This window comes from Perca flavescens, chromosome 2, assembly GCF_004354835.1.
Source record: "Perca flavescens isolate YP-PL-M2 chromosome 2, PFLA_1.0, whole genome shotgun sequence".
Lineage (NCBI taxonomy): Eukaryota > Metazoa > Chordata > Actinopteri > Perciformes > Percidae > Perca > Perca flavescens.
In genome coordinates this window covers 29248179-29273794 of record NC_041332.1, presented here as the reverse complement: position 1 = coordinate 29273794, position 25616 = coordinate 29248179, and the positions used below count along the sequence as shown (strand labels likewise).

Here is a 25616-nt window from a genome sequence, read left to right as displayed (position 1 = left end):
CTTTATTGTTAGGGCGACGTGTTATAGTATATCAGCATGTGGCCTTCAAAAGGAATTTATACTACAATTACTACAAAATACTACTACTGTTAATGAAGTTTTAACCAATATTTGGCCACTAAAAATCTGCTACACCAGTTTGTCACCATGGAGTCAGCATGACCCAAGAGCGCTGTGCAAGCTTGAAAACATCTTGCTGGATTTCTTGAAGAATGTAGGCTGTGCTCAAGGCAAAATGAAAGACATACCTGGGTTAACTAATAAGCAGCATTGGAACAAATGTGATGAAGTAAGTCTGTCTGAAGGTCTTTAGAGCAGTGTTGTGCGACAGTAAAGAACAAATAAGCAATTGTAGCACTGCAGCGGGAACAAGCCTGAAGCCCATCTGTCAACACTACAGCATTGATTGGAGAAAAAAAAAAAAAGCATAACTGTGCCAAAAATTACATTCACACATGCCTGAAATGCTTTGTCTTAAAAATACTTAAGACTAAATACTGTTAGGTCATAGAAGTTCTCATCATAAATCATTCAGCTGGAGATGTTTCACTGCATTTTGATATGATTTTCCAACAAGACATACTGACCAGTCAATTTTAGATGACTATGTGTTGAAGTCTGGCTGTACAGTAAGCACCAGGCACCTTACAAAACAAGCCCAGGCCACACAACTAGAGTTCATATGGTTCATAGAGATAACAATCTAATCATTTTAACCCAATAGAGGTGTGTGTCTCAAAGAGCAAATAGAGCAGGGGGTTATTAAAAGAACTGAGGGCCTTTTTGTTCAGGCTAAAAACCAATGAACCAGAAAAAAAAGAAGGCAATATCCAAACAGTTTAGAAAGATAACGCCTTGATCTGGTTATCATGACAGTCCTTCATGTTATTTGACAATTAGCTCATCTATTCTGTAACTCTCAAGCAAGCGGGTTTTCCCTGTCATGACATAACAAAATGGAAAAAGACAATCGTTGGCAAACCGAGGAAGTAGTTGTTACAATAGGGAACCCATGAAGACCCCAAGACCTCTTCATAAGGCGGTGGGTGCATGGGTATTTGTGACTGAACATACACTTTTCTTACGGTACGTTTTCCAAACATTAAAATAAACTTACGCTTCGTTGCATTGATGAGGTTTTTCCCATCTTTGTACAGTTCTTTGATAAATCTGTTAGTTCTGTCCAGCTCTGCTTCGTGTGCCTTTATTTTCTCCCTGAAGCTGGGGCTGTCCAGATAGCATTCACTGAATTCCAGCGGGTGTAGTCCCATTTCTGTCACAGATTGATAGCTTCGTTTTCAAGAACGAGAAACTGGCCAAAACGACGCTGACTTTGTAGCTTTAAAAGAAAAAACGTCTGTTAGAATTGAATTACCGCTCTTTACGTGGGCATCGCTACGTGAAGTAGCAGCAGCTAATGGTGGTTAGCATGGTAACGTTAATGTTAACCTCTGGCACAGGCGCATGGGTGTTATTGCTCCACAGTTGTCAAATAACGAAAAGAGTAAAGCTAACAGGTATAACGGTTAAAAAGTGATAACAATACGCTAGCGGGCGAAGCGTCCATCGGAAGTCGGTTACAATAGTTGTCAGAAGGCCATGGTAGCTGTTTCCAATTTTTCCTTAGTCCATCAAACGTAGGCTACTCCTGCTACTCCCCCTAGCAAAGTGACAGATTGAGAAACTCTGCTGACATCTGCGTGCGTGTAGCAAAACTTCTACCAAAGAGTATGTAGCTTCTGCAAGATGGCGTGTTCTTTTCTACTTCCGTCTTTGCTTAGCTGCCCAGTGAGCACTGAATTGGTTTATTTACAGGGCGAAAGATTTCACCAGTGGTGGTTTGTAGAGTTGTCGCCCCATCACAAGGTTGGCAGTTTAATCCCAGGCTCGTCCGGCCACATGTCCAGGTGTCCCTGAGCAAGACACCGAACTGTACGATGGCGCAGTTTTCGGCACGATCTCTTCAAAGTCCTAATGTTTATGCGCTAAAAAAGAAATTATTTCCTTGTTATTAAAATTATGAACTATAATTTCAAGAGTTCATAGCCTTCATAATACATTTTGTAGAAGCTAGTAGTTTGGTTTAGGCTATTCTCAAAAGTCCGACTTGATTCTGGAAAAATCAAGATTTCGACATGTCGACTTTATTCTCGAAACGGTATTTTCAACTTTATTCTCGACATTTCGACTTTATTCTCGAAATGCAAATAAATAAAAATAATGCTTATGCTAATTAATGCTCCGTCGTAGTAGCATTAGTTAAAAGTGACTGGAACTAAAAAGCCTACCTCAAAATTAAATTTACAGTAATTAATTGACTAAATGTAGGCCTACTTATTTCATTTCCATCACTTCTAGAAAGCTGCTATGCTAAAGCTACATTTGACTAAAAAGTTTAAGTTTGTAGATGTCTAGGTTACACATATAGTTGTTTAAGCAAGATTTGAATTATTATATTTGAATGTGAGCCAAAATGTTAAGTTAAAACAGATTGAAGGAAATGCTGTTGAACTTCACTGTCAATGCTTATTGCATGTAGCCCCAGTTGATGTCTTTCATGTACTGTCATTACACTCTGACAATACATGAGAGGAGCAAACTGGGGCTAACTGTATGGTGTGGATAACAAACACAAGGCAAAACAAACATGTTAATTAGAGTATACAGAAAGAAAGGTATAAATTCAGTTAAGTAATGCAATATGAAAAAAACCCACTATGAACAAGATAAATAATTACATGATATATAATGACCAACGCCCTGGGGTCTGCGAAGCCAAAGTGATGGCTCAGCTGCAGTGCAGTACCAAGCCCAAATGGATCCTTCAGTGTCTTTGGTAGCTCTATTCAAGTTCAACAGACAAAGTCAACCATCAAGAACATCAGAAGCACTCAAAAATGTGCTGCATATAAGCCTACAAAGGTTACGTGCTTAAGCTCTGGCAGTCTTCGACACCTTCAGTCTTTATATACTGTCTATGTCTATTCAGTCAGATAGGTCATCACAAATTGTGAAAGCTGTAGACCATGAGGGACACAATCTGAAGCAATGACAATGGGGTATCACTTTGTAGTGTGAGCAAATAATTACTACTAAATGGCTTAACCTACTAGAGTGCATGCAACATTTAAGACATACAACACACGTACAAGCACATGGAATCATTTGTATTCACACTTATTTTAAGACTGCTTCCTCCATGTTCTACTGCTGGGTTTTCATGGGTGGGAACCATACAGTCTATGGTGGGAACTAACCCGATCTTTTGTACTCTTTGATTGTGCTTAAGTTTCCTCTGCCATTGGTTCCATCAGAGGCAAATCTGAGGCGGGAACCTTTACTGTGGCGTTATTTGTAAATAAATACGGAAAGATGATTCTCCATGTTTTCTACAGCTTATACTCTATATTTAATACGCCCAGTTCGGAACTTAACATTTATTAAACTTCGTTACAATTGCGCCCGTGGAACCTTGTCTCGTTACATGTTTCTGACCGAGTTGTGTTTGTCGCACGGACACGTTCCTTGTGTTTAGCGGTCCTCACAGTCTCTGGCGGCAGCAGGATGCAGAAATGTGATTTACACTTTTAATCGACATCTTGCTTTTGTAACGTGGATTTAAATATATGTCAATGATACGGTCATTTTTTTTCACATGCAGTTAACCTTTCGTAGCCACTGTCAGAGCAGCTTCTATCATGCAAACTAACGTTTGGCTGCTGCCAGAGGAAGGATTGCTTATAACGATGCTAACTACTTTATTGAACATAACCGTAAAGTTAACGCTTTTGGGTTTGCAACATTAGTAACTTTAACGTTACTTTACCTTTTACTAAACAGCCGTGACCTTTATCGTGTATTTACCCCAGCCTGTGATCTAAAACAACATACAGTAAGTAATTAATTTAAATAATAGCGTATTTACTTCTTACTACGTAATAATAATATGTTCTTTATTTATGTTGAGGTTACGATGATACCTATTTTTTCATCTACAAAATGTTGCCATGTATGGAAGCCCATTTCCAGGAACAGAAAAATACATATCTTTTGGAATGACAAAAATAACACAATATGTAAGTCAAAACTATGAGATCTCCTGAGTCTGAGTCTGTCAAAATTAGGGTTGGGCATCGAGAACCGATTCCTAATCGGAATCGTTTCGAAAATTACGATTCCATCGTCCAATCCATTCTGTATTGGAATTGTTTTGGAATCGTTTGGAGGATTTGGTTTCAAATCCGACCATCACTTGCCAATTTAACATGCGCAAGTTTGGGTTTCCGTAGCAGCCAGGTGCTTGTTGTGTTGCAGCCAGTGGTGAAACGTTTGAACCTATTATCTCTGCATTTTGACTAAAGAAATGGACATGGAAAAAATTGACTTAAGTCACAATTTAAAAAATGTCGCTCCTTCTCATCTGTTTTTGTCTATTTTTTGCAGAAATGGGCTTCCTAAGTCTATGGGCCATACAGTACAGTACAAAGTCAGATATGGAAACTTATCGTCTTATTAAAAGTGGCATTTATCTGTGGATCAGTGATCGCCTCACATTAAGTAGGTACTGGGGTTCGATCCCCGGTCCGGGCAGGGCCTTTCTGCATGGAGTTCTGTTCTCCCTGTGTTCGTGTGGGTACCCTCCAGGTGCTCAAATTTTCTCCTACTACCATGTATAGGGGACACATTTTGTTTCTCTGTGTATTCGTAGAAATGACAATAAAGGCGCGTTTTAACCTTTTGTGTTGTTTTATTAGACATTATTATTTCCTAACAGACTCTCCTCTCTCCTTTTTGTTTGCAAGAGATGCCTAATGCCAGTGCAAGGCCGAAGCATGGCAGGAGGACCCGAAGGCGACGCAGAGAGGACCCTGCCAGGAACGAGCTGGTCTCTAGTTCCCTCGAAAGTGCCCAGCAGTGCTTGTTCAACCAAGATTATGGAACTGCTTTTGTGCACTACCTTCTGGTCCTCAACCTTGCACCTATGTTTAAGGACTTTGCAAGGGTAATGACTGTTTACACTACACTGAAAACCTGTCTGCATACATTCTCTGCCAAACATTGTACACATACAACGATAATCATACACACAGCAGTCTGTATTTACTGCCGCACAATCAAAAGATTTTTTAATTTTGTTTTTCTTTTTAATTGTGTGACCTTTCCCTTTCAGGAGTCCTTCAGGTTCACTCTTTTCAAATGGACAGAAGAGCTGGACACTGTGGGCCGCATTCAAGACCTCTTTGACTGTTATGAACAAGCGCTGGAACTGTTTCCTGCTGATGAGGTTATCCTGAACAGCATGGGTGAACACCTGTTCAGGTATTGTGCTTACCTGCATAAATGTTTTCATTGCGTAGATACATGTGTTTTTACAATGCGTCCCCACTCCCGTAATTCCAAGGCATAATGTAGCTTGACATTATTTAGATGAATGATCTGCTTATACAGTCTTTGACTAGATATTGTGGCCCTCCTTTTTCTTATCCAGAATGGGCTTCAGAGACGAAGCCGCCGGTCATTTCCATAAAGCCTTGAAGCTGAGACCAGACTATCCAGAAGCCAGGGAGAACTTTTACCGAGTGGCCAACTGGCTGGTGGAACGCTGGCATTTCTTAATGCTCAATGATCACGGAAGGAACCGCAAGTACCAGCAAGCCATTCAGAAGGCTGTTCAGAGCGGCTGCAACACTGTACTGGACATAGGTACTGGCACTGGGATCCTTGGGTGAGATATTTTCCATGAGAATTTGGAAACATGTTCTTCTTTAAGTTACGGAGTGTAGGACCTTTTTGTTTCAATGCGTAAGTGTCATTGTTCTGATTTCCTGATTCTCTCTGGTAAGTATGTGTGCGAAGAAGGCAGGGGCCGCTGAGGTGTATGCCTGTGAACTGTCGAAGACCATGTATGAATTGGCCTGTGAGGTGGTGACCGCTAATGGAATGGATGGCAGCATCAAGATCCTCCACATGAAGTCTCTGGAGATGGAAGTGCCGAAGGACATTCCACACAGGTACAATTTATACTACAAGTATTTTACATTAATCCTATAAAGAACAATACAGATTTCTTCTGATGTGATTCATGTTTAAGAGTTAAGAATCATTTCTTATCATTTTCCATTCAATATTTTGTTTTTCTTAGGGTATCCCTGGTGGTGACAGAGACTGTAGATGCAGGATTGTTTGGAGAGGGCATCATAGAGAGTCTCATTCATGCCTGGCACCACCTTCTGCTACCTCCACAGGTATTCTTCAACTATGAAAGATTTAGTGCGTAAGGTTTTGATATTAATGAACATCCGTTACATTCAAGCCATCGCCAAATGAGTTGCTACAAAGCTAATTAAGACTATCAGCTCCACACAACTCTCTGTATTTCTCAGTATGGTTATGTTCAGAAAATTGTGTCGTCCGGTGACTTTCCACGCAGAAGCTCAAGTGAAGTAAATTGCGTGGAGGAGGGGAGGGGGCACGTGTGCGATCATGTAAGGCTTGTATTATGTGGACGCGCCAACAGTTTTGTTGTCGCTACTTGAGAAGCAGTGGCAGAAAAAACTGTCCTGTCCTGTTAGTAGTGTCCTGTACACTGTCCTGTGACTCCCGGTACAGTCAGACACTGTCCTGTACACTGTCCTGTGACTCCATGACTGTCCTGTCATGTAGTCACAGGACAGTCTTGGGGTCTTAAAATGTCTAAAATTTCAAAATCAAAGTTTTAGGCTTTAAAAAGTCTTAAATTCACATAATGGGTTCTAGGTCTTAAATAATTTTCAACAGGTTTTAATTTTCCCACGTCAATGTAACGCTACCTCCAACGCTCATTTAAATGTGCTTTAGAATGTTTGTTTTTTTATCTGTGGTGTTGTAGTTCTTTCTGTCGCTAGTCCAAATATAATTCACTGTATTAGGACTATAAATGAGACCAACATGCAACTTAGTTTGCAGCCAATCTAGACACCAGTCCTATAATGCCAATGAGGAAATCGGGGAATTGTTCAGACAATGTTTCCGGACTCTGACATCTGACAGTTTTTTTTGTTGATGTCCTGATATAGGTCTTAAATTTCATTCATAATGGTCTTAAAAAGTCTTGAATTTGACTTAGTGAAACCTTTAGAAACCCTGTTTAAGGCACTTCTTAACGCAAAAAAAAATTGTCCCCAGTGAGTTGCTTTTTAAACATCGCAAATCTCATACTCATCTCATGCATACTGGGGCAAGTTCCATGACTACCGAGTTTACAGTACAAGCTGTGACTCGTCACTCATTTCAACACATAGAGTAACCAGGTTAATGGTGAATGTATCCGGTTGACTTTGATGTTGTGTTAGTGCCATCAAGAGGGGTTAATGTGTAGTTTCATTAAAAGCACATGTTTCTTGTCCTAAAGAGAGGTGAGAATGAATTCCAGGAGACGTCTGCGACAGGACGGGTCATCCCCGCTGGAGCCACGGTGTTTGGTATGGCTCTTGAAAGCCTTGAGATCCGCAGGCATCACAGGTAGGCCCTGGAGTCCATCTGTATTCCTGTGTCTGGTAAATTATGTTTTTCCTGTAATTAATATACATATCAGGACTAGGGCTGAACGATTCATTGTTTTCAAATTGAAATTGCGATTTGAAGGAATGCGATTAGCTAATCGTGAAGAATGTGGTTAATTGAATGTAAATATTCAGATGAACGTTTGAGGTAACATTTGGTTTAACATTTTGTATTCCTCTTTTTATTATTTATTATTATGTTTACTGTTTTTTTATAAGATAAATGCTGGAATAATCACACATATCATAGATTGTTTCCAGAAATGTCCTATTTTTAGTGGATTTTTCATTTATTATTATTTAACATGATCGTAGAAGCTGCAATATGTAGATGATGCTATTGAACTGAGGCATATCAGAAATATTTGTTACAGGAGATATTTCTTATTGGAATTTTTTTTTCATTATTATTATAATATTATAATTATAAGGTGCCTGGACCTGTCATTAGATGGCTGTTTGTCTTCCATACAGGCTGTGTGTGTCAGAGGTGGGCAGTCTGTCCTTAGCTGCAGCCGGGGAGCTCCGTAGCCCAGTGAGCTGCAGCCCTGAGCCAGATGACTCCATGGAGCCTTACACTACAGAGAGACTAAGCAGACTGCCTGGGGGCTATAAACCTCTCACGGAGCCATTCACAGCCCTCAACATAGATTTCAACAACGTGCAGGTGAGCAGAAACAGATGCTAATAAACTATGATAGTTGAATAAATTCAGCTACTATCAAGGCTTCGAGAACCGGTTCCAACTTGGAATTGTTTCAAAAATTACGATTCCAATGGAATCGTTTTTCTATTGGAATCATTTTGAAAATTTGGTTTAGAATCCGATCATCTGTTCCAAATTTAACATGCGCAAGTTTGGGTTTCCGTAGCGGCCAGGTGCTTGTTGTGTTGCATCCATGGAGCACAGTAAGCGGCGTTCTAAAGTGTAGCTGGAAAAAGCCCGGTAAAACTGTAAATCACCATTGAATCAAAATAAAATCTTCCTCTTATCTGTGAAATAAGCATGTGACCCGTTTCAACTCTACCCCTCAAAGAATCGGAATCGAAAAGAACTGGAATCAAAAAGAACCGGAATCAAAAGGAAGAATCGGAATAGGAATCAGAATTGTTAATATCTATGCCCAACCGTACTATCAATTTAGTATTTCAACTTTACTTCACTTTTGCATGTTCTTTGTTTCTGATATGCAGCCATGTGAGGAATCCTGCTATTCAATGTGTATTTGTTGCCTTGGGTCAAGCTGATTAGTGTAACTCTTAGAAGAAGAATTAATTGACCTTACCATTTCTATTGGTCCCTTGAAATGAACATATTGGTTGCCTCACAGGCCAAAATATTGCACATCAGTGGCCACTTATCTTTTAGGTACAGGCCTACATGGATTGTTTCCTGATGTATTACCTTCCAGTGAACACCTGGCAGATTGAAGACACTCTTTGCCTGCCAGACAGCAGCTGTAGGATAATGAGTTTATATTAATCCACACAGTAGATACTTCCATACTTCCATCTATATCTATCTTAATATAAAAATGGATGAATGAATGAATGGTTTTATTTCAAACAACAACAAAAACTTAAAAAAATGAAGTCAGTGGCCGGGTTAGCTCAGTTGGTAGAGCAGGCGCACATATATAGAGGTTTCCTCCTCAACGCAGCAGCTGCGGGTTCGACTCCGACCTGCAGTCCTTTGCTGAATGTCATTCCCCTTCTCTCTCCCCTTTCATGTCTTCATCTGTGGAATTAAAGGCCTAAAATGCGTTAATATAAATTAATCTTAAAAGATAACAAGACACAAAGCATTTCACTATAAAAAAGAAAAAGCAAGAATAACCAAAATAAAGGAATACTCTTAAATAAATACTCTTGTCCGAAAGGGAGTAGGAAGAAGCACAATGTTTTTCGGGTCCTACTAGGGCTGGGCGATATGGACCAAAATTCATATCCCAATATATTTTGGCTGAATATCGATATATGATATATATCCCGATATTTTTTTCCGCAAAGTGAGAGCAGTTCAGTCAAAGTCAAAGCCAAATATGACATGTCACAAATAGTTTCATAGAAACCGGCTATTTCAGTGAACAGTTGCAAAATCAAATGAATAAATAATAAACAGGTTATATATATCTATACAAAATATCTTCACACTTAGATTTTTGATAAATAATCATCAGTAATGTGGATATAATGACTAAGTGTGTAAAGGTGAATAATAGAACAGTTACAACAGTCTGATAAGTTCAGAAAATGACATCACTTTACTGTAATGCAGCCTTTAAAACCAGGAAAAGACACTTATGTCATATCACGATATTACGATATCCAAAATCTAAGACGATATCTAGTCTCATATCACGATATCAATATAATATCGATATATCGCCCAGCCCTAGGTCCTACCCTGTTTGAAATGTCCGTACCCAGTGTTTTCAATCTATTGTTTTTTTAATAAACAACCATACAACCCTATAACAGAAAACATCGTCAAAATCCCCAAAACATTTGCCAAACAATTAATCGATCAAATTATTATTCCATAATTTATCAAGCACAGTTAACTTCTAAATAGATCAGAACAAAACTGAAACAAGTTAATACAATAATAACACTGCCCACTAATTTTTTATACCCATTTTGCACTTTATTGTACACCTATCGTTTATTTTATTTTTTTAAATGTTTGATTTTAGCCAGTATCCCAGATACAACTCCATATTCCCTCCCCTTCCCTAACGGTTTTGTTTTGGTAACGTGTAGGAACTGGAGGGGCTGAGCTCCAGGGAGGTGCAGCAGATCCGCCTGCCTGTCACTCAGGGGGGGGAGCTGGACGCTCTGGCCGTGTGGTTCCAGCTCCACCTGGACGAGGAGAGCAGCCTGTCTACTGGACCCCAGGAGGACACCTGCTGGGAGCAAGCCATCTACCCTGTCCACAGCACCAACGGTAAGATTCACTAGACGTACAGGGAGACACCATGCGGGAAGCGTAGCAAGCCAACAAAAACTTCACACGGATTTGTAATCAGCATTGTCCATCTGTTGCAGTGTGTCCAGGGAATTGTCCTTAAATTGTCGCTAGTTGTTTCAAATTCTCATGTCTAAATTATTTAGTTGTAATAAAGTTTATTTTCTGCTCAGCTTGTATTCTTTACTCCGATTTATCATGCATTTCCGTGTTACATCAGATGAGGGCAGTGTATGTTGTAGACTACATACAGTATTGAGCATTTCTATCTGTGTTAAATAATGCCTGTGGGTGCCCAGATAGCTCAGTTGGTAGAGCGGGCAACCATATATAGAGGTTTACTCCTCGATGCAGCGGCCACGGGTTCGACTCCAAGCTCGGCCCTTTGCTGCATGTCATTGCCCCCTCGCTCCCCTTTCATGTCTTCTGCTATCCTGTAGAATAAAGGCCTAAAATGCCCCAAAAATAATCTTAAAATAAATAAATAATAATAATGCCTGTAATCATCACTACTACTTTACTAGAGCCTTCAGGTAATTTTGGACCGAGATTTCTGACTATTTTTAGTTGATCTCTATGGGAACTAGTAATGACAGAATGATAACACATGAAGATTTAGCTCCTTGAAAGTCTTAAAAACCTGACATTTCATGACTTGGTTATCATCACTGAAGTCCACAATATGCCAGTGTAAAAAGACCCATTAATGGATTACACTACTGTACCAAATACATATAACACACATTTTCTGATCTTTTAAGGCTTGCAATAAAGATACCATACCAAAGTCAAATTGGTATTTGTTAAGCAAAATACTTCAAACTGACAAAACTGAAAGATAATCTTTATTTTGCTGTCATCCTAAGCCACTGTGAACTTAATAGCCACTGACATGAGGTGACATGTTCCAGTTGGCATTGCAGTTCATCATCTGTCAGACAGGGCTCTGCAGCATTTCACTGCGCTGCTAATTGGCAACGGCAGCGTCGAGGGAGCCGCCACCTTTCCCGGTGATCACCAACATCCGTTTCCCGGTCGCTGTGAGGTGTGCGCCGCGATCGCCTGTGACACTCTTTAGTGTTCATGAAATTCTTATAGGCAATAAATATGCATTTTTCCCAAATGCTTCTGACGAGCCGCGTGCTGACATGAAGACATGAACAGATGTTATTCCTGTAGGAATCCTCTTCCCCCCCCCCCTCTCTCTCTGTGCACCCGGTCCCCTGAATCTCATTTCTTTGTTGGGCTCGCTCTCCCTTTCTGCATCTCCTGCCTTTTCTTCACTCTCTGTCTCTTCATGAAAGTGTTTCAATTGTCAAGTCAATTTTATTTATACAGCCCAAAATCACAAGTTTGCCTCAAAGGGCTTTACAATCTGTACAGCATACAGCACCCTCTATCCTTAGACCCCTCTCAGTTTAGCATTTATAAAATCATGACATTATTAATAATAATCTTATTGTTTCATTATCTGAAATTTTGTCTCTTTCCGTTTGTCATTTCAGGTGTTTTGGAAGTTTCCTTTTTTTTTTTGCAGCAGCAGGTGTAGATAAACCCTGTTTTATACTTGAATTTGAGAAATATGAAGATGTTTTTCTGCGATAATCTTTTTTTTAAATGTTAGGCAGAAGAAGCTGTAGAACTGTGGAACTTTACCTAAATAAAAGAGCCTAAAACTGGCAAATGTTTAACTTAAATCAGGAAGTTTCTGAAAAATAACGTACGTTACAAATCAGACCAGACATCCAATGTCATCTTTGGTATATTGGACAGTTTTCAGTTTCTCTGTGCTTCAGTAAATTTCATTTGTTACCAAACAATGGGGTTTGCACAAGTCGACAGGAACCACATGAAATCAGTCTTTCCTTCCTTTGATTCTTTTCAGGTTTTGTCCTGAAACCCCAAGACGAGCTGCTTGTTGAAGTCTCCTGCAGAGATTCCTTCCTGAGGCTCTGCAGTGTCGCTGTGCTGAGAGATGGGCACGAAATCCGTCTCGACAAGCGTCTGGATCTGCAGGACTCTGGCAACCCCATTCCAAATCCAAACCCAAACCCAGAGGCTGAACTGTGCAGTGCACTGGCATGTCTTCAGACTGACCAGAGTCCAACTAAAGACTTCTGCATGCTGGAATGTTCAGAAATGGCGCTTCTGAACAACAGTGATTACCATCAGAGTTTTTGCAGTGCGCTGGCCAAACTCTTCTCCCAGCTGAAAGTTAAATGCCAAAACAAAGAGCGCGATCAGTCCGGCTCCACGGACTCCGCAGACTGTAGTGACCTGCTCTACGTCCTCGATGTGTCAGAGGGCTTCTCTCTGCTCTCCCTCATCGCTGCCAGCAATGGTCACGTAAAAGCGTACAGCTCTGTGGAAAAGACCAAGCAGCAGGAAGTCCTGAAGAGACTGGCTCGCTCCAATAATGTCCCAGAACAGCATCTGGAGTTCTGGCTCAACCACATGGAGGATGAGCACGGGATGCTGAAAAGGCCGTCCAGAGAGAAGCTGTGGAGCGCCATCATGCTGGACTGTGTAGAGACTTGTGGTCTCATTAGACAGAAGTTGATGGAGAAAGCATCACTGGCCAGGTAAGGGCAACAGCCAGAGTGGGGCTTATAGAAACACTTTTTGTTTATTTTGCTTTGTGTTTTGATTACCATTTTAGCGCTGTACTTGTATATACTTTAGAGTATGAAACCTTTCTATGATCTATATTAGGTGTTTGACGGAGGATGGAGGAAGTATTTTCCCAGCAAAGATTGTGGTGCACGGGATGCTGGTGGAGTCGGACACGTTGCTGTTGGAAAGTGCTGTCCAGGGCCAGGAGCCAACACTGGGATTCAATATTGCTCCCTTCATCAACCAGTTCACTGTAAGTTTACCTACATAAGCTACTATGCATCAAGGGTAGTCTATATCCACGACGTTCCATATCTGGGATTGATCCGGTGCCGCCGGAAATTCAGATTTCACTCTTTTCGGCCGGATGTCCATTACCTCCCGCTTTCTTTGTGTTGTAATTTTAAACTCCGTTGGATTTCTGAGGACTATGGTTAACTGCTCCTCAGATCTCTGCAGGGTAAATCCAGACAGCTAGCCAGACTATCTGTCTAGTCTGAGTTTTCTGTTGCACGGCTAAAACAACTTGTTCCACCAAAACAAGTTCCTTCCTGAGGCTATTTTCAGCGACACCGTTGCTCCGTCCGGCGCTTGGTGCCGCCCAAGACGATTGTGATTGGTTTAAAGCAGGGGTGTCAAACTCAATGTCACTAAGGGTCACACTGGAAAAAGAGAATCACACCAAGGGCCAGACATGTAGAGTTTATTGACGGGCTTTTATTTCATCAAAAAAGTAAAATATCTTTGACTCAATTATTGCATGTCTCATATAGTCTTCTCACTTACAGTTTGGTCCACATTAAGCCCTGAAAAAGGGAGCAAAAAAGTTCCAAAGCCATCCTAGAATTTAGCAAATCAAGCAAAACAATGATTACATTTTCTAAGTAGGCTACCACACAGCTGACTCACAACAAGCTCTTTCTCAGCCGGAATATGCAAACTTTCTGGTTCTTCTGGGGGGGGAATTTCTGAGTCTCAAAGCTGGCAAATTTGCCAAATTCTGCTTTGAGTGTTGCGTAATTTTATTAGTTTTTGGTTTGGCACACAACTAGAATGAGCCAAAATGTATTGTGAACCTAAATTGATATGCGGGCCGGATCAGAATGTGCGCAGAATGAGGGCCGGATTTGGCTCTTCGCACTTTTTTTTTTTTTTTTTTGAACTCATTTTAATCAAGAGATGTGTTCTTGCTAAATAGTGGTTTTAAATAATATCAAAATAACTCCATCAGAATTTATAAGATATCACATTGAAGTGCACTAAAACAGTATTGTCGAGCTGAAACTTCTCCAGTTTTCATAACACAAGTTGCCAAATCTTCCTGTTACACATCCCAAACCACTCACATCTTCAAATCTTGTATTCTGTCTCATGTTACTGAGGCAACAGTCAATCTCCCGTTACTGAGGCAATGGTCAATATTGCCAGTTTTCACATATAGTATGCTGTGTTTGTCTGCTTGCGTCATTCACATTTTAAAGTTGGCCCATTTGGTGCAAATGCATTGCTTGTGAGCTTTGTTAAATGTGATTGGCATATAGTGCAAAAAAAAACAACAGAGACTGTGCAAGCAGTTGTTTTGTTTGCCACCATGTATGGGTTGTCTTTTGTTGAACAAGGTATTTCTCTTGGAACACTAAGGTCCAAGACTGTCTTTGATGTGTGCTTCCCAGCTGCGTTAAAGAAGCTGCAAAACCCCTTTGAATTATTTTTCCTTTATTTGGTCTGGAAATGATCTTTTTTTTTTTTCTTATCTTTCTTTCTTTCAGCATCATGTTTGTGCTCTAATTTCGTAGGCGCCACACGGGACGGTCGTTTGTTTTAACAGATGTTGTCTTTGAAGCCCTCGGTGGAGGGCACTTTCTAGCACAACTGTCACACAAGACACAACACACAGCTTGGCCCAAGACATTCCTACCTGAATCCATCAGTATGCATTACATCAAGCACATCAAACAGCGGGCTCTGAGGTCTACACAACTGTGACAGGGAGGAGGAAAGATTCTTTTGTTCCGCAGTAAAGGAAACTGTGACACTTTTCTGTGCTGCCACTTTGGTTTCTCCCTAAGCTTTTAAGTCTGCTGCCCTGCAGCCACGGCCTGTTTGTCAAGTTTGGAAGAGTTTGAGGTGGAGGATTAGTTTCCAAGCATTAATCAGTGATTTGAGTGATTATCCACTGACACTACAAATTAAAACCTGATGTAGGTAAATAATGGTTTGGGAGAACAACAACTGTGAGTCAGCTTCTGCATGATTTTGAACACACTGCAGCAGTGTTCCTCTGGCTTTAAAATGTATTTATTTTTGTATTTTTTTCTGAAGCTTTTGGGAAGATCTGTACCATGGGCAAAAACAAGCAACATATTTTATTTTTTCAAATACAAGAGTACATAATGTAGTTCCTCTGTCTACAAAAAAAAAATCAAGGCAACCCATAACCAAGGCACACAGCTTTGTACAAGTACACCATTTTAACCTCTATTTTTTTTTTTTTTTTTTTTACTTTTGTACTTTAACGAAGCAGTGTGCCTTGATGTTTGTTTTTGGGGGGGATCCGTTCCCTCTTGTGGATAGTGGGTGCCAACCTGTGCATCAGGAGCACCTGTTTTGTGTTACATTGCTGTCAGATCCATGTAGCTCTTCCTCCCTGGTCTTTTATTGGTTTTCATATTATTTAGTTCCTTATTAATGGCGTCACCACATAGTCCTTGTTTTTATCTGCTACAAACAACTCCCTAACACTGCGTTTATTTTTTTGTCTTTTAGGTACCTGTCCATGTGTTTTTGGACTTTTCCACACTGGAGTGCAGGCATCTCAGTGACTCTGTGGAGCTCTTTGTTCTTGACCTAATGGATTCCACCGCAAACTACACTAACAGAGAAGTAAAGGTAATTAAAAAAAAAAAAATCCATTGAATCCATGCCTTGACTCTGCCAATACAGAAAATCCCAAAAGAAAAATCCCACAGCTACCTTCACCAAAAACCTGGAAATGAGTCATACCTACTAAGACACACTGTGCACATCTTTCTTAGATACACTTTTAACTTTACTTTCCCTCCTAACTTTGTATTTTTGGTCCCAGCACAAACTCACTTTTTGAATTTTGACTTTGTGTCCTGAAGCAGTTTAGTGTTGGAACATTAAAATGTTTTCGGACACACAAGACATCCACATTCTCCACATTCATACAGCGATCTAACATGAGGTGCAATGTGAATGGATCCCATCCAAGCTATTTCCTCTAAACCCATAAATATTAAAAATGCAAAAACTGAAAATAAATTATTGGTCACGGTCGAAATAAAAAGAACCGTGGGCTGATTTTATTTGGTTTTGCACGTGTCACATAGCATTATTTTTTTAAAGTACCAGAAGCAAAACATGACTAGTGATTTACAGGCAACTGGCACAGAGTACAGTGTACTAGTAGCAGACTGTTGTTGTGTAACATTAAGTATCTCGTTAAGACATAATCCCTGTTTCCCAGGTCCAGGCTACGTCTGCAGGCAGATTAACTGCAATCCCCTTCTGGTACCACATCTACCTGGACCAGGAGATCAGTGTCAGCACCCTGAGCCAGAACTCTCACTGGAAGCAGGCCGCCGTTGTGTTGCAGCAGCCCCTGGAGGTACGAGCCGGAGACAGGGTCCACCTCGCTGTGAAGCTTCACAAGAGCGCCATCTCTATATCCGCCCATATAGAGAATACCCCCGGGCAAATGGAACAATAATGTCTTGCACTATAGTTTTGTAATTTCTATGTATTTTATGCCTCAATCAAATAGAGGCTATTGACACATAGGGAAATGCATTAAATGCTATGCATTTCCTTTCTGGTATCATTTGAAGATTTAATTTCTCCAGTGTCATTTTTTTTCCTAAATGTTATACCAGTCTTCAGCGTTTTTCCCAGACAGATGGGATCTCTGTTTCGAGATTTAGTAAAGGCCTGCATGAGCCACACCTTTGTAACTTTAAGTATATAATATACATATTATAGTTGTCCCTTGATTATGTTCTAGGTTATGTTGTTTTTCTAAAGATGTTTCTTGTTATCAGTTTAAAATGAACACTTCATCAATAAATGTGACATTTTATTAATAAATGCAAGGAAAAAAAACAGAAAATGTAGTTAATCTGATTTATTGAAGAGACTGTCGGATGTAATTAAATTAAAATGTGGAACCATTTACATCAAACATCTGATGTAATCCTGTCAGTTTTATTTGAATAAAAAAAATAAAATCATGTAAGGCAATGCAACATTCTCTAGCTGGACGAGATGCAGATTATGCTGTAGATCTGATACGTTTGTTTTTTCTGACAAACTGCTATCCTACACTGTACATTAAACGCGTCAATATCCCTGCACAAATCCATATAAGTCACAATGACAAGAGCTCAGAAAACCAATGGGGGAAAGTAAATGGCTTGTGTGCAGTAGCTGCAAAGTTATTCCAGCTAAAAGCAATGGGAAAACCTCTCAACAAATAATACATCCTGGATTATTAATGCTAAATCGAGGTAGTGGATAGACTACTAGTTCCACGGCACATAGAACAAGGCATCTGAGAAGACTAATGAATACATTTCTATTAAACACTATAGAGTGAGCTGTATGTAGTAAAGCATTGATAGGAATTCACTAGAATGTGCTGATTGTAACTGAGTTGTGTAAGTTGTTTTAATACTTGTACAGTCCATTGTATTAATATTGATTCTGATGACACTGTTTGGACGCATCTTTCGGCACTTGTACCAGGTTATTGTCTCCACTGAAACAGTTTAGTCTTCATTTTGCATCAACCTATTTTTTTTGCTTCGGCTCTTTTCACACATCTACAGGCTAGGACAAAAGAAAATAGATGATTCTGGACTGGATTTAGTGTGCTTTAGTATCAGATTTGTATTTTTAAAAGCTGCATATTTCTCTTTTTTTTATCTAACTGTCACATCTGAGATCATGATACGACGGACAACATAAATAAAGTGTAATAATTTCCTCTTAGGAAAGTATACACATGCAAGCTTTGCTCAGACTTCAGGAGGCATTATGTGGCATCTCATCTCAAGAAATATGACTATAATGTGCTTTTTGGGACTCACGTTAAAATTGACCTTTTCTCAATTATGATTTTAAAACCATTCTGCGCTGCCTACTGTGCCATATAACTCCCTAATGCATCAGAAAACTGCTAGTTATCTACAAGTCATTTAGTGCCAGAACTTCACTGAACATTCTTGGAGCTGTCACTGTTAGAGAGGTCCATCTGGGTTTGCATTTGTTGGCAAACTTATACTGTAACTTGGTTGTTGTGCCTTTTTTTAAACAACAGTTTATTTAGTCTTGCATCAGTCTGGTAATGTCTAAAGGAAAATGGAAAGGCTGTAATTGGGTCCTGCCCAACCATGTCTGGTAGAGTCTGTTGGTGACGTCAGCCTTATGGATAGGCTAGGTGATCACGATGAGATCTGCTTCTGTTGGTTCTTTGGTGTGGTTGGTCCTTTCTTCGTCCTGGGTTTCTTCAGGTCTAGCCTCATGTTCTTCATCCCACGGGGCCGAGCTGAGCCCAGCAGGGGCTGACAAAGAGTGCGGCGTGAGGGTTCTGCCAAGGCCCTGGTATTGGCCGTTGGGTGACACGGGGTTGGATGCCGCCTCAGTGATGGCATCTTGGGAGCCCGAAGAGAGCAGGCCAGATCGCTCGGCATCACTCTGCGCCTCCCCGAAGTAGAACTTCCTTGGACGACCCATAACTGTTCTCCCTGTCAATGACGACAAAAAGGAATAAAGTCTTTACCGTCTTTTCTGGAGAACACGCCAGATACAATTCACAACTGTGCAAGTACTCCGGTGGTCAGGAGACACCTACCAACATTGCGGACTTGTTCAGAAATGTCTGCTCTGACATCAGAGATGTCCCACATTGCCATGAAAGAGTCAAAGCAAGAACCCTCCTCAGCCTCCCGGATGTAAGGCTTGTAGGTGAAGCTGAAGTGATGTGCGATGGCCGCCAGAAACATCTCCACGCAGATGATGAAATCCTGAGGGTAGTTGGTCAGTTCGCGCGCACACACACACACACACACACACACACACACACACACACACACACACACACACACACACACACACACACACACACACACACACACACACACACACACACACACACACACACACACACACACACACACACACACACACACACACACACACACACACACACACACACACACACACACACACACACACACACACACACACACACAGTGATGTTGAAGATGACCAGGTACGTCCATGCATATTCCTCAACTAGATACACTTCAGCTTACCTGTAAGCCAGTAGCTACAGCCTCCACACTTTTCCAGTCCCATGTATGTTCCTCGGAGATAATGCCCACTTTCACCAGCAAAGCAATGAACGCAGCTTGCCTAGAAAAGTTTAAAAAATTACCATTCTCAGTAGTTTCCACACAATCTGATGCTACCGTCTATGTCGATCAAGAGACTGCAAGCAAATTTCACCAACATATACAGTACGTACAAGCAAGGTAAAAAAACAACTCATACAAAGTCTGTTTTCAGATATGTTCAGGTCACACACACAGAATTACCAGAAAGAGACGAACACCACCATTTTGACGCACAGGAATTTTCCCACTGGCTTGATTGGACTCAGTTCCTCTCTCAGAGCCCTGTAGAACAGCACCAGGCAGTACATGGCAAACTAGATCAAGAGAAGAAAGACAGAGAGAAATCTAGTTAAAAAAAAGGTTGCTTGTAAGATTACATCCATGTTATTTTCTAACATACTCCCAGGCACGGTCCTTATTTGAGGCAAATTACATTTAGACTCAATAGCAGTATTACCAGCTGTGACATATTGTTGAAGATGACCAGGTACGTCCATGCATTTGTTGAACTAAAATTGCCTTCATCATACACTCCACACAGCTGACAGATCCTAAGAAGAAAAAACAGTCACAGTGGACATTAAGAAGAATAAAACAGAATAAAATGAAGTGCATGAGGAGCAGATCTTACTCACAAGGCAATCACTGTTGTGACCGGTCTTACAACGGTGTACTGCAAGACTCCCAATTTGCATCTCAACAGTAAAACCCTGCAGAGGAAATGTATGATTTGAATTAGAATTAAATTAGCATCTAGTTTGCTGATATCAGTCAAATCTATTGAATTTGAAATCAACCCCAACGGCCTTAAGAGATGTGGCAAGTGCTTCAAACAAGTGTAATGACAACATTTTAACATGGAACGGCCATATTTTCCACAACATCAATTTGATTATGGTCTATGATAAGCCACATACAAAATGGAACTATACTGGCAAGGGTTAAAACATTTAACAGGGCAGTATAATTAAATACAAAGCCAATAAATGAGGTGGATACTGCTGACCTTCAGGCAACTGTTTTGTTCAATTTGTTTTTCTTCAGTTTTAAAAAGGAACAAACTGATCCTGGTGTAAAAAAGAAAAAAAAAAAGACGCTCTGGGCAAAATGAACTGCACACAGGCATGTTAACCGATTACAGATGTTGCCTGACTGAGGCGAATTTGAAGCTGGTGACATCATCATCATCACTATGGACTTGTTTACTAAAAACAATTCCATCTTAAAATTCCAATGCCTTAAAACAAACTCAAACTAAATGCAAGTACAAGAAACAAACTGGTCACCTTTTATCTTTAAGTCATTTTCATTGGGTTTTTTTTTCTTTAAAACTGTAAACACCTCCTTTAAATCAAATAATATCAAAGATATGCTGTCACATGCCTTAATTAATGCAAAAACACTGATAATAAAACTACAAATATATATATTATTGAAAAGGTAGTTACGGGGCAATTCATGAAGATGGTAAGGAAATATGACTACGGTCAATAAAGCTGGCATGTTTGGGTCAAAGTATGGAGGTATGGGTAATTATTAATTTTACACCAAATCCTTGACCAGTGTTGGATGCAGACTAAGCATCTGTATAGCTGTACGGTGTGTTGGCTGCCACATAGTAAGGTGAACCCGTGGTCTCACATGGATAGGTATTTCAGTCCTTAATGTAAAAGTGGTCTATTCTAAATGATTTTTTTTTTATTCTAAAAAGGAAACTTACTCTCCCATTGGCCAGGGCGGGCAGCAGCAAAGAGGGGGCAGGTGTTTCTGCTGCTCCTGGGCCTCCAGCATCGACACCAGGCTGGGGTACTGATTCTCCAGGTAGTTCAGCAAGAAGGTCATGAAGTTGTAGATGACATAGGCCTCATAGCACTCTCTGCATGTGTCCACATAAATTGCTATACTGGGATATTTTAATGCAATCCACTGCAAGATGAGAGAGAGAGAGAGAGAGAGAGAGAGAGAGAGAGAGAGAGAGAGATTACATGGAAAGTAGGGATATATTATTTTCAAAAAGAATAAATGCATTCTCTCAATGGTACAGCTTGAGGTAATGTCTCATGGAAATGGTGATGTGGCAGCAGCGGTATGTTTGTTTGTATTTAAATGTTGGTTATTATGTAGATACATACATATTACATCTATAAATAAACTCACACTGTCCAAGCTGTAGATTGGGACCATCCATAATATCCTAAAAAACAAACAATTAAAACAATTAAAAAGCAGTTTTAGACTATTGTTCTAGGATGACATGATTGTTGACATCTTTACCTGATGATAGGTTTCTGAAGCTCTGGCTGAGTGTAGTGAACCAGATGCTGGAGGATGCCCCATAAAGATATGGGTATGGTCATGAAGACAAATATCCCAGCGATGAACCACGCTCTATTATGAATGCCAACCTGTCATTACATGGAAAGAAACAGTTAAAATGTAACTTATTTATGCATTTAGGTCTGGGAAAATAGCATTTGGCTACATTTAGTAGAAAGCCATAGGTGGAAGTAGTATTCAGATCTTTGACTGAAGTAAAATAGCAATACAACTTAAAAAAAAAACAATACTTATACTTATTAAAAAATACCACAAGTGGCCAAGTGCCACAGTTGTATCACAAGAATTTACCAATATATAGTATCAATAGTACTCATAATGCAGAATGGTCACTTTTATAGTGTTACAGGAATGACATTAGGGAGAATTCATCTCTGAATAGTATGTTAATCAAGGACATATATGACAAAAAATAGAGTCCTTATTTTCTTAAAATATGGAAATCTGTCAGAGCATTTTAAACCATTCATAGCTGAAATCAATGTGTTCAAAGATGATTTTAGAAATGATGGCAGGTTGCTGGGCTAGAATCATGAAGAAAGACTTCATTGTAGCAAATACTTAAAACGAGTTTGTTTTTTCATTTACAGGACTCAACTACAGACTAAAATGACTTGACAAGAAGGAGATGTTTTGCAGTGAGCAATGCATCATCATCAGAGAAGCACATGCTTTGTATAAATATCAGTAACTAACTACTGCTGTAAGATAAATGCAATGGAGTAAAAAGTTGAATACATCCATCTAAAATGGCAAGGAGTAGAATTAGTATTTAAATTAAGCCTGGAAATCAGACGAATCTGGGAGCTCATGCTTGATTTGCTGTTTTGAAACTTCACTATATATAGGCATATTAGCATAAACATAACGTTACTCAATTAAAGTTAAAGTACCTCAACACTGCAGTACTAAATGTGCGCAGTTACATTGTACCACGGTGTTAAACCAACAGGGCTCCCTGAATCAAAATTAAGCAACATGCCAATCAGATCCATGGCCTGTTCGAACTGACCTGTGACTTCTGCAGTTCCCAGATGCACAGGGGCAGGACCACTAATAGCAACAAAATATACAGCACAACAACAAGCGGCCGAATCCATCTTCTCCAGTTCCCACAGGAACAAGGCATACTGACATGAAGATGTGGGCCTTTAAAGCTGGCCGCAGGTTCAGTGACCAAACTATTTAACTAACGCTCGACACATTTATTTAGCTATGCACACTTTCACCCAAGACTACCCTCCACTAGTGCACAGGTACGTCGGCTCTTTCACTAATGTTAGGTTACATTCATGAGGACAATGCTGCTGGATCGTTTAGCTCATTTGCCTCGATTATTTTTGCCCAGCTAGGATGCTAACGTTAGCTTGTCAGCTGTTTCACCATGTAAACAAACAAAGCAGATGATCCAGTCTGACCCGTTCAAAGTATCTCAATGCCTACCGCAATGAAATAAACCTCCTCACTGATATATAAACTGGCTCTTTAGATGAATTAACACGTTACGTTTTTTTTAGTAGGTTTGCGCTAGTAAAAGTTTCCAAAAAAGTAATTGCTGTTGAGCGTGTACTTCCCGTACTTCCTGCTGTTTGCTTCAGATGTAGTCCCGCCTACAATCTAGAATCTGATTGGTGCAATGGAGACAGTTAGCCAATCGAAATAGAGGACCTCCTACCCAGTCTGACGTTACTTGTAGCTAGTTTGGTTGCACTGCGTTCTCATTGATCACGTTTGTGCTTTCGCCAGCAGATGGCAATATGAATTAACAATTACCAAGATACTAAAATCCATTGTGGTAGATTCAGACTTGTCCCCATGTTTACTGTTTAATAAATCACATGTAGGCAAATCCAGACCTTGTGGAAATGTGGCCCTTTGTTTGGGCTGTTTATGCAATTAGTAGGTTACTGGAGGCATCACAATTCCATCTGCAAATAAATTATTTTACAGCCCATTTCCCTTGAAATGGCACACCTATAAAGGAATGTGTGCCTCTTAAACTATTTATTGTGCCTGTCACCTAAATTAGTCTGTATACTCTGAAACCACCCCAAGTAATTGTATGGACAAAGTAGTATCCATTTTTACAAGAGATTTGGACAAAAATACAACATATCAGACAAATGCATGTGATAATTCTGCTTCTATTTCCTCTTGTACATTGAGTCTTGTTTGACAAGATGTATGAGAGCTGCAGTTCTGGACTGAAATTGTGGACAGCCTGTACTTAGCGTCAGTATTCAGTGTCTATAAATTCAACTCTTTCCCAGTAACAATGGCTTTATTCTATTCAAATGTCCCAGTAAGTAATGGCGATATGACAGTGAGACAACATGCACAATACCAGGACCCTAAAACCAAAGCAGCTAAATGAAATAGGAATTTGAAACTGTTCCTGTTTTTAAAGTTAAGTTAGTTAAATTCAATAAACAGGTATGCTGATAAGGTTTAATGATTTTATACGTAAAAATATTTACTGGCTGTTGAAGCAAAAAATGACCACCACCCATTGTTCACTCACGTTAGAAAAGCATTCATCTCATGAATGCAGAACTCCAATAACAATTCATTTCAGTCTAAATTTTGCATTAACAAAGTAATTAAAAATACCAGAACCTCCTCCTTACCTTTTGCTCCTGTGAACATGCGTATGTGCGCATGCTTCAGTATATTTGTGTCTGCGTGTCAAAATGAGGGGAGGCAGAACTTTCCTTTTTGCTGCTCCATGTCTCTACTGCCCCACAGTCACATAAATCACTGGTTGTAGCAGGACAGATTGTTCATGAATTTTGAATTGATCCTTTTGGCTTTTATGAATTAGAAATGGTCCTTGCCACAAGTCGTGCAAGCGAGTGCCATGGTGGATAGCTTGGAGGGATTGCCATGCAAAGTGGCATACAGGGTACAGCCATGTAAGGGCAGGGTAGATAAACATATGCTGTGTTTGATCAGACCCAAAACATATTTTAGCATAACGGATGTGGCGTCCATTATGTCTCACTGAATCGTAGCCATAACTGTAGGGTAAGTACGTTGTACAGTATGTGCCTGGCAGGAAACGCATAGATGGGATAAGCAGAATGGATAGGTCTGAGGAATTATAATAATCAATGCACAACAAAGGAGGAGACATACTGTCTGATTCCTGAGATATAATGTATCAGCCAAAGTGCACCTCCTTTGTCGGAGGAATACACAAGTCTGCAATTGTTCAGCAATTACTTATTTATCTTAATACGTCTGCCATAGGCCTTTGTGTCATGTTGTTGTTCAAGAACAGATGAACTGAAATAAACACTCTCAGAGAGTCTGAACATTTCCTAAGTGGAGTAGGATGGAGTCAAAGAAGCTCATACAACATGAACAGCAGTTATTTAAAAACAAGCCTCTTTAAAGGATATTGTGTGTATCCAAAGCCTGATATAGCTTATTCCTCTGTGCCATGGACCTCCATTGTTGTCCAACAATTATTAAAAATACATCAATGAGCCACATGTTCCCACATAACCATGAATGTAAGGCAATCTATCTTATTTGGACCCAATTCCACATACACTGTCCTGCTGCTGTAAAAACCCACCAGGACAAACCTGGGTCCTAAAAAAATAGTCCCCAAATAATATAAATGTTTTACTCCTATTTGACTAACTTCAGCTGAAATTATTTAGTTTTTTTTTTAAGTAAAAGTATATTTTTGTGACGTCATTTGTTGACAATAATGAACATTTAGAATATTGCCAG

At 39.9% G+C, this 25616-nt stretch overlaps 3 protein-coding genes across 9 annotated transcripts in view; 1 reads left to right on the top strand and 2 right to left on the bottom strand.

Annotated features, from left to right (window-relative positions):
• The window catches only part of arhgap10 (Rho GTPase activating protein 10), a 64367-nt gene extending 62197 nt beyond the window's left edge, over positions 1 to 2170 (bottom strand). For 2 of the 4 annotated variants that reach the window (XM_028566012.1, XM_028565994.1), the window contains exon 1: positions 1118 to 2169. In XM_028566012.1, coding sequence (XP_028421813.1) covers positions 1118 to 1271 — 154 coding nt within the window. In that variant the 5' untranslated portion in view covers positions 1272 to 2169. Of the gene's footprint in view, positions 1 to 1117 lie in introns of all 4 variants that reach the window. The other 2 variants (XM_028566003.1, XM_028565985.1) reach the window with 2 other exon arrangements.
• On the top strand, positions 1002 to 17333 carry prmt9 (protein arginine methyltransferase 9). 4 transcript variants are annotated; one of them, XM_028565957.1, is made up of 14 exons: positions 3337 to 3574; positions 3841 to 3892; positions 4803 to 5002; positions 5171 to 5319; positions 5489 to 5725; positions 5844 to 6011; positions 6143 to 6245; positions 7391 to 7500; positions 8016 to 8208; positions 10305 to 10488; positions 12395 to 13091; positions 13222 to 13375; positions 15889 to 16011; positions 16613 to 17333. In XM_028565957.1, the coding sequence occupies exons 3-14, from the start codon at positions 4805 to 4807 to the stop codon at positions 16853 to 16855; spliced, it is 2559 nt and encodes an 852-aa protein (XP_028421758.1). In that variant the 5' UTR covers positions 3337 to 3574; positions 3841 to 3892; positions 4803 to 4804; the 3' UTR covers positions 16856 to 17333. The 4 variants fall into 4 exon arrangements, with proteins under 4 accessions (XP_028421766.1, XP_028421774.1, XP_028421758.1 ...); XM_028565965.1 differs by lacking the exons at positions 3337 to 3574; positions 3841 to 3892 and adding an exon at positions 1002 to 1086; XM_028565973.1 differs by lacking the exons at positions 3337 to 3574; positions 3841 to 3892 and adding an exon at positions 1920 to 2158.
• Positions 17252 to 23498, bottom strand: tmem184c (transmembrane protein 184C). The gene is made up of 10 exons (XM_028566026.1): positions 22888 to 23498; positions 21813 to 21943; positions 21696 to 21732; positions 21259 to 21464; positions 20174 to 20248; positions 19996 to 20089; positions 19740 to 19852; positions 19458 to 19557; positions 18995 to 19166; positions 17252 to 18887 (listed from the first exon to the last, which is right to left on the bottom strand). The coding sequence occupies exons 1-10, from the start codon at positions 23002 to 23004 to the stop codon at positions 18577 to 18579; spliced, it is 1356 nt and encodes a 451-aa protein (XP_028421827.1). The 5' UTR covers positions 23005 to 23498; the 3' UTR covers positions 17252 to 18576.
• Positions 23499 to 25616: the final 2118 nt, after the last annotated feature.

Excerpts from the sequence above, each read along its gene's own strand:
- prmt9 (XM_028565965.1), top strand. The coding sequence starts at position 4,805 with ATGCCTAATGCCAGTGCAAGGCCGAAGCATGGCAGGAGGACCCGAAGG. Across the intron at positions 5,003-5,170 it reads TGTTTAAGGACTTTGCAAGG|GAGTCCTTCAGGTTCACTCT; the intron begins GTAATGACTGTT and ends TTTCCCTTTCAG. Across the intron at positions 5,320-5,488 it reads ATGGGTGAACACCTGTTCAG|AATGGGCTTCAGAGACGAAG; the intron begins GTATTGTGCTTA and ends TTTCTTATCCAG.
- tmem184c (XM_028566026.1), bottom strand. The coding sequence starts at position 23,004 with ATGCCTTGTTCCTGTGGGAACTGGAGAAGATGGATTCGGCCGCTTGTT. Across the intron at positions 21,944-22,887 it reads GGGAACTGCAGAAGTCACAG|GTTGGCATTCATAATAGAGC; the intron begins GTCAGTTCGAAC and ends ATGTAATGACAG. Across the intron at positions 19,167-19,457 it reads CTGTAGCTACTGGCTTACAG|GATTTCATCATCTGCGTGGA; the intron begins GTAAGCTGAAGT and ends AACTACCCTCAG.